Source organism: Morone saxatilis, unplaced genomic scaffold (genome assembly GCF_004916995.1).
Source record: "Morone saxatilis isolate NCDOM2014 unplaced genomic scaffold, NCSU_SB_2.0 Contig19, whole genome shotgun sequence".
In the NCBI taxonomy this organism is placed as follows: Eukaryota; Metazoa; Chordata; class Actinopteri; family Moronidae; genus Morone; species Morone saxatilis.
Window position 1 is genome coordinate 23,550,467 of NW_023339751.1, and position 13,521 is coordinate 23,563,987.

At 40.5% G+C, this 13,521-nt stretch overlaps 1 protein-coding gene across 1 annotated transcript in view; it reads right to left on the reverse strand.

Moving 5' to 3' along the window:
- LOC118329649 (echinoderm microtubule-associated protein-like 6) overlaps positions 1-9,388 on the reverse strand; it is a 90,927-nt gene extending 81,539 nt beyond the window's left edge. Inside the window, exon 1 of the mRNA XM_035663878.1 lies at positions 9,192-9,388. Coding sequence (XP_035519771.1) covers positions 9,192-9,388 — 197 coding nt within the window. The remainder of the gene's footprint in view (positions 1-9,191) is intronic.
- Positions 9,389-13,521: the final 4,133 nt, after the last annotated feature.

Consider the following 13,521-nt stretch of genomic DNA (forward strand, 5'->3'; position numbering starts at 1 on the left):
ATTGCCTACCCTACCTTTAACTGTTCAATTAACATTTTGTTGTGTAACTTTCCTATTGTTTGTAAATTTCCTATATACAGGCCTATATAACAATGTTTTTCAATCTGTAAAATGTACTGGCTCTGAACTGAAACTTGAATAAAGAGATAAAGTCACTTATTGTTGCTATTCTGTTATTTAACAGAAATAAAACTTTAACACAGGGGCGCCCAGATAGCTTACCTGGTAGAGCTACCAGAGTCCTTGCTGCAGCGGCCCAGGCCCCCCTTCCTGTCACTCTTCAGCTGTCACTATCAATTAAAGGCAATAAAAGCCTTAAAAATATATATATATATAAAAAGAAAAACTTTAACGCAATTTAAAGCTTTAGCTCTCTGTGGTGCTACGACCTCTGACCTCCTCACTGCTGGTTTATTGTAAAATTTGCTGATCTGGGAACAGTTGCGTTTTTATTCTCCTGTCACTCTCGCTGTAAGTCAGCCTGGATCACAGCATTGGCTAAGTGACTAAAATGCAAATGTGATTACTACCGTCGTCTGCAGATTTTTCCACATCAGCTCCAGTTTTGGGAGGAGGAGGAGAGCAGCCACAGTGCAGCAGACACTAAGTTCAACCCTGAGGTCCACCAAATAAAGGGAAAAAAATAATTGAGACCAGCTGCTGTTGGGGCGCCCTGGTGGCTTGCCCGGCCCATGTGCCAGTCCATGCTGCAGCAACCATGAGTTCAGGTCCGACCCATGGCCTTTGCTGCGTGTCATCTTCCCTCTCTCTCCCCCTTTCCTTTCTATCTTAAGCTCTCCTATCAAATAAAGGCAAAAAAGGCCCCAGAAATATTGAAAAAAGACCAGTTGGTGTTATATCTTTGTCTTTTTACTTAATTTTAATCTACAAACATATCTCTAGTATCCCTAGAACATGCCCTCGTGTTGTATGTGGTAAAATCAACTATTTCTGTGAAGAATTTAAATAAATAATACAGCGATCAGGATCAGGGAACAGACAGTTGCTGGCTGTGTCCAGACAACCGATGTAACATCTGGGACACCTCTAACCCTGACTCAGGACCATACAGTTTGATGTTTTTTGGTTCTCTCACTGAGTTTGACAACTCCTACGATGTGTTCAGTGACCTGTGAGAGCACAGAGCGCTCTCCAACATTGAGAGAAAGAAGAATCATGTTTTATTTCATTTCAGTGAACCTGCAACCATATGACTCACCCTCAAGTCAGGACCTTCATGCCAAATGAGTGACTGAACCCATACTGTACATCTGGTTCTCCCCCACACACTCACCCTCTTTCTACAGACGGAGGGAGACAGACAGAGGCACCCCCTCCTCCCTGTGACCGTGACTGGTTCTAGCATCACTTTGATCACCCACAAGGCAACTCGACCGACAGTTGAGTGGGAGATTCCGGTGTGTTATGCTCGTAGTGGATAATGTAACCTGGAGCCTCTAGCCTGCAGAAGAGATGAGGAGCAGCTATAGAGCTCTCACTTCCTTCTAACTCCACACCAACAGATCAGTTCCATTCTCAAGCATGTAGTCTTCAACTGACACTGACTCAAATAACATCACTTGAGGTCAATCATTTATTAGACTTATCAGACTTCACACAGCTCCCTCTGAGGACTGAAAGCTTTATACTACTTTAAAAAGATCGAACTCAACATCACAAAACACACTGAGTTCCTCTTTAAATTAACTTGTGTTTAGACGTTTACTTGTCGTCAGAGTTTTTCGGTCAGTTCTTCGTAATAAATACACCATCTTGCCTTGATTAAAGTCCTAAAGTGGCCTTACTTCCAGCAAACCATTATGGTCTGTGTAAAACCATCAAAAACAGAAGAATACACTCAGATATTAGACTGAGATCAGTTTATGTCCAGTTAATAATTTGTGATAGAAGCTGGGAGTCCTGATTAAAGTCTAAACAGAGACCAGAACTCCATCCATTTGGAGTCTAATGGTGTGTTGGCAGATTTCCACTGTAACCGCACCGGCTGTGGTGCCAGTAGTAATGAAAAGGCCAATGCATCAGACTGGGCCAGTGACAGTGACAGTGACATTTCCTGCAGCCAGCACTAACCCAGATACTGCTCTCACTGGGTCTGTTCGTACTGAATGTCTTTATTTCTGACAAATATGCCACGAGGGGTGGCTTTATCTTGGTGAGAAAATTATATCTGATTCTGTGAACATTGTGCTCAGGGAGGTTTATTTTTACTGTGTACCAACAAACACCTCTAAAGCTCACCAACTGCAACCAGTTCTCACTCCTAAGTCGTCAAACACTGCAGCTTGGTCAGTGGCACTACACTTCAAACCACTGGTTTCCCTATCATTGAGTAAACTAACGACCCCTGACTGAATGACCGATTTTATGGATATTTCATATTATATTCAATGCATAACAATAACAGCACAGAACAACTGATAAACTGTACAATAAACCCAAATATATATATATATATAAACACATAATATATAATGCAATAACTGAGCAATTTGGATGAATTTTGAGCAGATTATTTCCTGTGAATATTGCGATGAGTTGTATTTTTAAAATAGTTTAACAATCACACATACTTAATAGGCTCACACATAGGTGTAATCAATCGCCCTGCTTACAGTATCACAATATATCGCAATATATTGAATCATAACCCCTGTATCATTGATTACAAATTGTATTGCCATACATCAATACACATCCCTTTTATGGTAATATGGACACGTTTTTCAGAGTTCACCTTTCAAACATAGAGCGATGAGTTTTTCAAGGCAAATCATCAACTTACATCACAGTTTAAATACCTCTTTATGTAACAGAAATTGTCTTTTTGGCCAGAAACCTTTTCATTATACTTTAATGGCCAAAACCACCACAGTGAGATAGAGGCAACCCACCATACAGGCAGTGTTCAAAATACATACAGCACATCTAATTTGTTTAGCGCATTCCCCTCATTCGCGTTGAACCTGCAGGTCACTGGTTTGAGGATATCTGGGCACACACACAAATCTTTACACTCCTATTCAGGAGCACGGGCCCGGCATCAGGCGATCCAAGTTTTATATTTTAGGGGTGGACATTACACATTTACACTACACACACACACACATCCCACACACACACTAACACACACACACACACACACAGAGATTACCAGGCTGCTCAGGCTGACTGGGCCTGCTGCCTATAAACTGTTCCAAGAACCTTAGAACACTTTGCAGTGCTTCCCGATGACTGTACATAGACTGTTTAGTGTTGGTGAATACACCAGGTGTGTGTGTGTGTGTGTGTGTGTGTGTGACCGTGTTGGGATGAATGAGCGACCTCACTGAATCATCTTCCTCCTCCACTCGCTCTAATTTGCTCTCGTCAACGGAGAAAATCCCTTCTGCTGCTGTCCCTAAACTCGATTCAACATATAATTCAAACATTTAGAGAAATTCAGTCCACACACAGAGAAGCTGCAGATATCAAAATACAACTAATAAAAAGGGAAGAACGTCCGAAGAGCAAACCTGTCTCCTAAACATTATCTTCATATGCAATATTATGATCATATTAAATATGTTTTGAAAGAAACTTAATGCCACTTGATTCAGTTTTTTATCAACATATTGAGAACATTTAATGAACATATCTGCCAAAAATACTCATATTGAATGTAAAATATTTCCTGCAACACCTACTCCTGCCTCTTGGAGGACCAGTGTGTAGGTTTTAGTGGCTTCTAGCTGTGCAATTGCAGATCCCTCACTTCATTTAAACGCCCCTATCTAGAACCAGTGTTTGGTTTGTTCTGGGCTACTGTATATTTCTACAGTAGAATAGAATAGCTCTAGTCTAGGGAAGCAGAGGGTAAGGTGTGGGTGTTGCAACCAGCAGCTACACTGCTAAATACCTTAAGTCCTACACACTGGTCCTTTAAGCTTTTCTTAAAGATCTCCAATGAAGTCTCAAAAATGAGTCTGTTTTATATTTTTCTTTCCTAATGGGGGCCATCCAAGTTACAATACACACAAATAGACCTTTTTTACAGCAATAATTAAGGCTCTTTTCTATTTAGTGTACCTTTCCAGTAAGCCAACATGCACCAAGCAGCACCCTGACTGTTTTACCTGAATGGAATGGGACCTTAATTATCATTGGTAACACCTGTGTTTACCCTACTATTTTACGTCAAAAATGACTGTGAAAAAGGTCTATTTAACACCATCTTCCTCCTGGCCCTGCCTCCACCTAGCCACTCTTTTAAGAAATAAAAAATAAAATTAGATTTTAAATGTGTGTTATCAATATGAGGGAGCCTCCTGTTCATCTGGCCATGTAACAGTAGCACTGCAGGACAAACCTACCTATTAGCACAATATGAGGCCCTACGGGGCAGAACAACTGCAGTGCTGCAGTCCTGATACATTAGCAGTTACGTAGCATCATTATTATCATTTATTTAGAGTTGTGTTTGTGTCACCTGGTTAATGCAAGTCCAATATTTGCTCTCTTTTAGCTCTATTTAGGTCTCTACCAACTCCTGAGGGAAATATCTATCTCTAACTGTGTCTGTCTAAGACTGAACCAGACAGGACATGTGCCACAAAACCAAAACTAGCAGCTAAAAGGGGATAAAAAGCTGTGTAGAAAGAATTCTCTGTGTTCAACACTCATTTCACAGTCCTGACTTGGAAGCAGACTCTCCCTTATATAACTGTCAGATAATCCCAGTTTAAAGATTTTGGGTGTTTGTGAACTGCTTTGACACATTGTGAACAACTGTTTAATTAGTTCATGCATAGCCACAGACTGTGTTCTGGTTTTAAAGTGGTTTCCCAGGATTTTGAGGCTGTTTCGGACACCAGGCTCCTCTTTGTTTGTAGTGTTTTCTTTTCTTTGTTCAGTTTTGTGGAGTTTGTGATCAGTTTACAGAAAGTCTATATTGATATTACTGTGGTGAGCTATTGCAGAGACTTGCACCAAGTAATGTCTGTGTAATAACATTTTCTCTGATGAGTTTATGTGAACTTTACGGCTCATCTGATTTTGTTCAGGTGAGAACGACAACATTCATCACCTGGAAATGCATCCGGCTCATCTAATGAGATTGCTGTTGTGCAGCTCGTTAGAGGAGTTCATTTCAGCCGAACCTCCAGCTCGTCTTGTTTTATTAGATCTGGAAACATCCTGATATTATTCAGCAGTTATTACATTATACACAGACTGTGGTGTGTCATCAGTTAAAATAAGAAATGCAAGACATGTTTTCAATACATGTCGCAAAAATCTGAATTATGAGTAGAAAACACACAAATGAGGGTACAACATAGAAGCTTTGAATTTAAAATGTGCCTTCACTTGTTATGTCAAAGTTATGTAACTAGTTGTATAATTAGTTTATTTTTTTTATGGTAACGCAGCAGTGGGTTTTTCTTAATTTCTCAAAAGCACATGTGAAATGTGAAAAAATAATCAATTTTACATGTGCTGTGTATCACGTGTTAAATTCATACAATCAGAAGTGTTATTAACTCGGCCAGGGGAGCCTGGAGGGGATCATGCATTTGGTCGTGTGTGTTAATGTGTGTATCTGTGAGCAAGTAATCTGGCATACATTCATGAATGTATGCTAAAGGACTCACTCCTCCTAACCAGCCAGTAGTGGCTGCAAGTGATCAACAGCTGCTAGGCTAAGAACAAAGCTCACCTAGTCTGCCGTAGGCTGCATTACGGCCTTTGTTGTGGCTCAGAAACTGACATCCACAGAAACATCTGGTCTCATCTTAAAACAGCAGCTCATCAGCAGATTAATTGCATACCTGATATGTTATGATCTGCTAAAGTGGGGCACAACACAAGATTAATAAATCCCCTTTTATGTTATCTTCACCACCATTTTGACTGTAAGGGAGCTGGGAGGGATAATGAAGTGAGATTCAACTCTTCTTTGTTTGGAAGGGGAGAGAAAGGACTTTTATTTTGAGTAGTGTGCTACAAAAAATTTCTACATAAATAACAATGTTTAAACTGAGAAGTTTGGACTTGTCTTGTTTATTGTTTCCTTATTAAGTTTATAGGCAAACCCAGGGCGCTTCAACGTCACATTACTTCTACTTTTGCCTGTGATACATAAAACTCTACTATCTTAACAACTATAGGAGGTCCCTCTTTAGGAAAATGCAAATGTTGGTAGATTTATGGGATGAACCAAGAACTGCTACTGTTGCTGAGGAAAGTTTCCAGTAAAACGTATTTATGCTATGAAACAACTGGAATCCAGCTCTCAGTTTATGTGATCTAATGTGACATATTTATACACACTGGAGAGGACTCATTAATGGGAGTGTTTTACATGTTGTTTGACAAACGAGTTTCTCCCTGAGGCTCGCAGGGCAACTTCTGTGTGACACATCAGACCGGAGAGAAAGAAGAATACCTGCAGCTGCTGCGAGCTTTTCTGCACCCCTGATGGATGAACTGGAGTAACGAGCTCTGCCTGCTGGTCTGAATGCTAAAATGTAAAAATCAACATTTCCTCCTCACATAGATCCACTTACTGACATACCATGATGTTAAAAAACCTACATGGAAATAGGTATTCTGGCTCCTATTTGGGTTTAGATTATAGCTTCTGTCAACACTGCAAAAACAGCCCTTCTAAAAAAAACAGCCAAATATTCCTAAATATCCGTTATCTGCCAGTGGGGTAAGCCAATTTTGCTTGGTTCCAGTGCTGGAAACTTGCATAAAAATCTAGCCACTGAAAGACTGTAATGGGCCTTAAAACCAGACAAAATGTCTAAAATGTAAAGCAATGAAAATTCAGTTATTTAAGATTTTATTAAAATAAGAATTTTGGTCACTTTATTAAGCTAAATTTAGAAATTTGTACTATGATTAATAATTAGCACACACTGGGACAACACTGCTTTCTCTTAAACTAAGAAGTTGTGCAAGTGGTCTCTTAAAATGTTGAAAATAATCTTGTTGCTCTGCTGGGATATTATGCAAACCATTGTTGTTACCGGTTCAATATTAGCTGTAATATCATATTAAGTTAGATAGATTTTCTTAAAACCAAATTTCTTTTAAAATGCAAAACATGCTAGATTTTCCTCTTTAGACAAAAAAATAAGACTCATTTCCCAGAAACAAGGCTTTTTTACTTTCTTGAGATCCTTTTTTGCAGTGAAACAGATAAACCAAACTGTGTGGGAGGGATAAAACCCCGCCAGGGTTTCTAAAAAACATCTCAACCCGAATGAAAAAGAGACAACAAGACCAGATGAGTATGAGAAGTGGAGCAGTCGCCGTGAGACAAAATCTAACCAGTAGGAGTAGGAAGGTAAAACTCCAAAGATGCACAAAACCGCTTCTTTTTTTCCTCCTGTCAGTTACGACTAAGTGAAGCTTGGCTCATTCAGTAGAGTTTGTCAACAATGTTATTGTAGCCTATTTATTAGTCAGTTTATTTCAGCTCACATATATTATAAAGCCACAAATACTCATCAGATATAATATTAATAGATATGAGCTTTACTGTAAAGCTTCTGTTATGTTTCTGTATCGCCTTACACTCATGGGATTGAGATCTGATATCAGTCACTATAAGGCCTGCAACTGATTAGTATTTTCAATTTAAGTGACATATGATTTAAATAAGGACTAATGCCCACCACAATATTAATCTGACAATGACGAATGTCTGTTGTTTGTCAGGCTGATAATTCACCCATCAAATGGTCTAAAGTGTTAATATGATGATGATTTACACTCTGTAACACATCTTATTCATTTCTTCCACCTTTAATCGCAGCCCCAGCAGGAGTCTTCAGCGCCGGCTGAGAGAGCTCAACGCACTGCAGCTCACAAAGACCCCTCAAATATTTATATAACATTTACTAATTTCACAGCAGTCAGTTAGTCAAATCAAGTTCATTTTAGTACAAAATCCCCTCTGTATGCATCCACAGATCTGCAGCTGGAATCCTGCTCTCACTCCAAGTCATGAATGTATGAGATTGTGCTAGAATCAGGGTTCCTGTTCTTTTTAAGAAATCATTTTCCAGAACCAGTTTTCCTTGACAATTCAGGACAGCACACGCTCACAAACGGTGGTCAGCCATTAGGTGGTCATCGTTTTGTTCCTTTTTCACAGCAGCCATTTTGCCATGAAATAGTATGGTAAACACAGGTGTTACCAATGATACTAATTATGGCTCTGTTCCATTTAGTGTAGCTAAGCCTTTCCAGTGAGCCAACATGCCCCCTGACTCTGTTTGACCTGAATGGAACCTAATTAGTATCATTGTTTACCCTACTCTTTCATGGAAAAATTGCTGCTGTCTATTGACTATAGCTTTCCTCCAATCGTAACATTAATTTGGCCACAGCACAGGATCGAGCAGGATCTAGCATCTACGGTGAGAGCTGTTGGCATTATATGTGTGTGAGGAGCGACTGTTTACCCGAAAAAAGCAATGGCTGCTGTTAAAGAGGTTAGTGTAGATGCTAGTAGCATCAGTTCTATAAGAAGTGGAGAGTATTTCTTGACTAAAAGAAGAACAAAGAACAGCACTGAAGGCTTTTCTTGATGGAAAAGATGTTTTCACTCTTCTCTTGACTGATATTGGTAGGAGTCAGACTACATTACATAGCCCTTTTCAATTTCCAACAACTTCCTAGATGGTTCTGTGTTACAAATCTAGCGCAGTCAGGTCAATGCTGGCTCTCCAAAGGATAAATTACAAGGATTTGGTGACCTCCTGACCTTTCCTGTAGCGCCACCCTCAGGACAAACTTGTTCTTCTGAAATATCAAGCTGTATAGATTTTCATTAAAGGTCCTGATCACATTACTGCTCCTCAGAGGAAGAACCCTTTAGGTTGACCACATGGTCTTTCCTCTGGCGCCACCCTGAGGACAAACTGCATCTTTAGCTCCATTAGATAAAACTGTCAGGATGCTGTTAGTTCATATAGTGGTTGTAAAGAACACTGCAGCCTCTAGGGGTCGCCAACAAGACTTTACACATTTTTAATTATTGAAGGATTTTTATGATTATTGTTATCATATGATGATTTTTTCAGTAAAAAAGAAATTGACATCAGTTAATCTACTGCAGATATATGAAACATTTAGTAAACAGACTTTCTCGATCCAGATGTTGCCAGCAGCAGTCTTACCTGATGATGTCATCGTTGTGGCCCAGGTAAAACCTCTGGCTGTGCTCTCTGGTGTTGTAAACCACGCCGACCCCGGCCACAAAGTACACCACCTCCTTCCCAGCAGTGTAGTACAGATTATTCCGGCACTGGTGGCCCCGGTACCCGTAGACCCAGTCCAGTCTGAGACGGCAGCCCGGGGCGCTCCGGTCCGACATGTTCACTCATCTGACGGCACACAGTGTCCCGGTTCACTTCTGCAGGTTTAAGATCCTCCAGCCCAGAACAGATTTATTATCGATATCTATCGACTGAGCAGGGGCTTCACTAATAATAGGGGTTCTTTTGATGGAAAAACTTCGGTTTTTTAAAGAGTTTTAAACATTCATTTCTTTCCTTATTCTCTTTTGACAAAGTCCAAATTAAAGAAGCTACAAAAGTGGACATATAGAGGCAAATCCATCCATCAGCCTAATGTAACAATCTGAATAATCAACAGTTATAACAGCACAAATCTATCTTTAATCAAACGAGAGGAACATGGAGGCTGATTTCCTCCCTGGATGTTTTATTGTCCATGTGATTCTTAATAATCAGTTGATAATAATCACAGTAATGTCATTTTAATGCTGGAGTATTCCTGTAATCTGTCTGAAGCAATCAGCCGTGGAACAAAATGACTTTCTGAACTGTTGCTGTTCATCCCCTCAGCAGGTGAATTAGATGGCAGCTTCCACATGAGCCCAGAGCTCTTTACTCTGCACCTGCCATCATCATCATCATCATCATCATCATCAGCAGGGCTGCTGCTCAATGAGAAACCCCTGTTATAGCCCCACAGAGGGTTTCTGACTTCTGTTCTCCTGGTTTGAATATAATATCCCTAAAAGCACTAACAGTGTTTTTATTGTACTCTGTAGGGTTTATAACGATCCCATCATGCCCTGCTGTGTTTAATAGCTACAATTAAGACATGATATGAACTTTGTTTTGTATTTATGATGGGTTTACTTCAGTTTTTCCATCTAAAGGAGCGCACTCTTAGCCTCATTCATAATTTCCGACTCAGTCTGGAATATTTACTGCCCCTGTAGACTCAGTGGGCATTATTTACTTTTCCAAAAATAACTAAAACGATAAGGAACCACAAATCGAGAGATCAGGCTTTCCGAACGCGTCTGGAAAGTTCTCGCAGTGTCCAAAAAAGCCCAAAGAGACAAAAAACAGCAACACAATTGATGGAGGATTCTGCTCCTGGAAAATATAATCCCTCCTCACACTAATCCTCGACCTCGCTACCAGCCATGGTTACTACAGCACGGGTGCTTTTTCCTCCTGCATCCCTCGGTGTGCTCACATCATCCCTCCGCGGAACAACGCACAGCGCGGCGGCTCATTCACAAATCTGTGCGTGAGTAAAAATCCACCAGAGTCAGGAGGACAGGGAGCACGATGATCCAGAATCTCAAAATCAAAAGAAGCGGATTATCCCCCCTGTGAAATGATCGGGCAGTTCCGGGGAGAGCCGAAGAGAAAGAGGGAGAGAGAGCGACAAAAACAAGTGTTTAATCCCCGCAGATGATCCAACTTCAGCGGGCAGAGGAGGGGAGAAGCCCCGGGATCAGACCGCAGCATCCCGGCCGGATGACGGGAGAGGAAAGTCCTGATTCCCAGCAGGAGGAGAGCATCCTCCCGCTGCAGCTGAGTCCCTCCACCCACAGACAGACAGACACACAGACAGACAGGCAGGTGATCAGACAGACAGACAGACTCGGCTGATCAGTAAACCGGACTTTAGACCCCGAATGGAGACCCTCCCTGACCGCCGAGTCTCACCACAGTGATGTTTGCTCGCTCGTTTTCGACTGAGAAGCAGAAGCATCAAGTTAACACAGAGCAGCTCGTTAGCGAGCGTTTCCGGTGTGGAATCTGGAAAATAAAAGCCCTGTGGGTGAGGAGGGTTGTAGTGGCAATATCCAGAAAGACAGGGAGGAGAGTCAGGGTTAGAGAGAGGTGGAACGAAGGAAACTATTCTAAATACAAAAAAAAAATTCTTTCCTCTCCCATTAATCATCTCACCAGATTTGGAAGGCTCCACCGGCAGCAACTGAAATGCTGTTTAAAATGAATTGTAGCATTATATTGATAAAATATATGAAGTATTTTTTCCTTTCGATTGGTTACTTTAAGTACATCATGTTGGTAGCACTTACGTTGTTTTTCTTTTTGTTATTTTTCTCAGCAGGTTTTTATTTCAGCTTTTAGCTCTGCTCTCTTGTTTTATGTATAAACAGGAGAATATATTTTTCTATTTTATTTCTTACTGAAAAAATATGTAGGTTTAATCTCTTGGTTTCAATATGACAGCCTATAATCTTAAAATATTACGTTTAATTCATATATTCCTGTTCAACAGCTCATCATCGCTAGCTGTCAAATCCCGCATTTTATTTTGAAGGTCCAATCTCGACACTTCCGGTCTCATTGTGGCGAACTGTCACGCGCTGTGGCAGCTCAGACTCGGGAGGTAACCATGACGCACGGAGAGAAAACACCCCGGCTCCGCTGGAGAGGGACGCAGGGCCGCAGCGGATTGTGGGACTTTGTGTTTTTGCCGTTAACTGTCATTCATGTGTTTCTAATCAGCGAGGAAGTCAGAGAGGACTACAAACTACAAATACCAGCAGCGGAGGAGCTGTCCGTGGTGCCGAACCGAGGAGACGAGCTGAAACTGAGGGAGAGAAAGTTACAACTGTATTTCTATAAAACATTTCATCACAAGCAACAGTATATTGACAGAAAATAGACATCAAATAAATAGAATAAATAATACAAATATATGTAATAAATACAGAGTAGGCAAAGAAAAGAATATACGGAGCAAAAAAACAACAAAAGAAAATGGTTTAAAAACTAAATAATAACCAAATAAAGCAAACTAAACACTGAGGGGAAAGGTGTCTCACATTTACAGATAAAACTGAAGCTGATTAGGAGTTTTTGGAGTTCATTAACAATTTTTGAAAAATACAGCAACATACAACAGGGCTTCTGAATGGTTTCTCAAAAGCCCTGAAGCTTTCAGGCTGTTAAAAAGCTTCAACTTTGTGTCACTTCCCCTCAGTGTCTGATTGGACCAGAGCAAAAGCTTTATTACAGAGGTTCACATGAAGCAGATAAGACCAACATGGGGTCAGACTGATAGTGATTCAGAGGGAGACACTGATGGGCCGATACAGTGAATGTTTCAGCTGGAATGAAAATAGACCTTTTCTGTGTGGATTGTACACTAATATGATTTGCAAAGGTACTCAGAAAGCTGCTTTCGTAACAAATAACTTAATTAAAGAATATTTTAATAAATTAACAATGTTTATGTTAATAATTTAACATTTACATTGTCAACTCAGCTGACATTGCTGAGAGCTGCTACTCTCACTCTGTGCTGTGCTCTCTGTACTCCAGTGTTGGGAGTCACAGCGCACTCTGCTGGATGGATTTTGCAGTGACAATACCACAAAGCATATCGGATAACATATACACCAATACCCATATGCCCCTGCCATAGGCAAATATTGGCCGATATCATCAGCTGACCGATGTATTAGTCAGGCTCTACTTCTCTCTATGTACTCTACTCCAGCACAGTTTAACAACAACAGGTTTTAAGACTAGTAATTCTGTTCACACCAAATCCGTACCCTACCTATGTTATGTAACACAGGAGTGTTATTTTCTGGTTTCAGAATCATAAAGATTATTAGAGAACAATTAGATATAAACTAGGATGGATGATTGATGCAGCAAGGATTCTACTAAGCGAGCTACCTGGGCGTCCCCAAATATATACTTTTTGAACTGCTGAGGCACCGGAGAGAAAACCAAAATTCCATTATTTAAAACAACATCTGTGTTCCTTCCATCAGAATTTTTTCTCTGTTTTAATCTCTGAGACAAACACATCAGACAGTAGTAATAGGGAGATTATCAGAGGGGATTGAGGCAGTGTGAGCAGCGAGGGGCTGATGATCAGACTGACTGAAAACCCTCAAACAGCAGTATTTTCTATTACACCTGTAATGTGGCACTACAGTGGACTGAAGCGTAAACTGTGAATAATCTGTAAGACTCACAGAGTGGGTGGATTCAATAGCAAGAACACCCTTTAGGGGTGTGGTGTTGCAAGGTGTTCCTGTTACTTAAGAGTATAATGTGTTTTTCTTTGACATGATTATGCTCACTTTTAAACAGATTTTGATTCATATATAATACATATTGTAATATAGGAGCATTGTCCTTCACTGCCTTCTGTCTGACTGACGTTCAGTTCACAGCAGTGCATTGCTTAGCT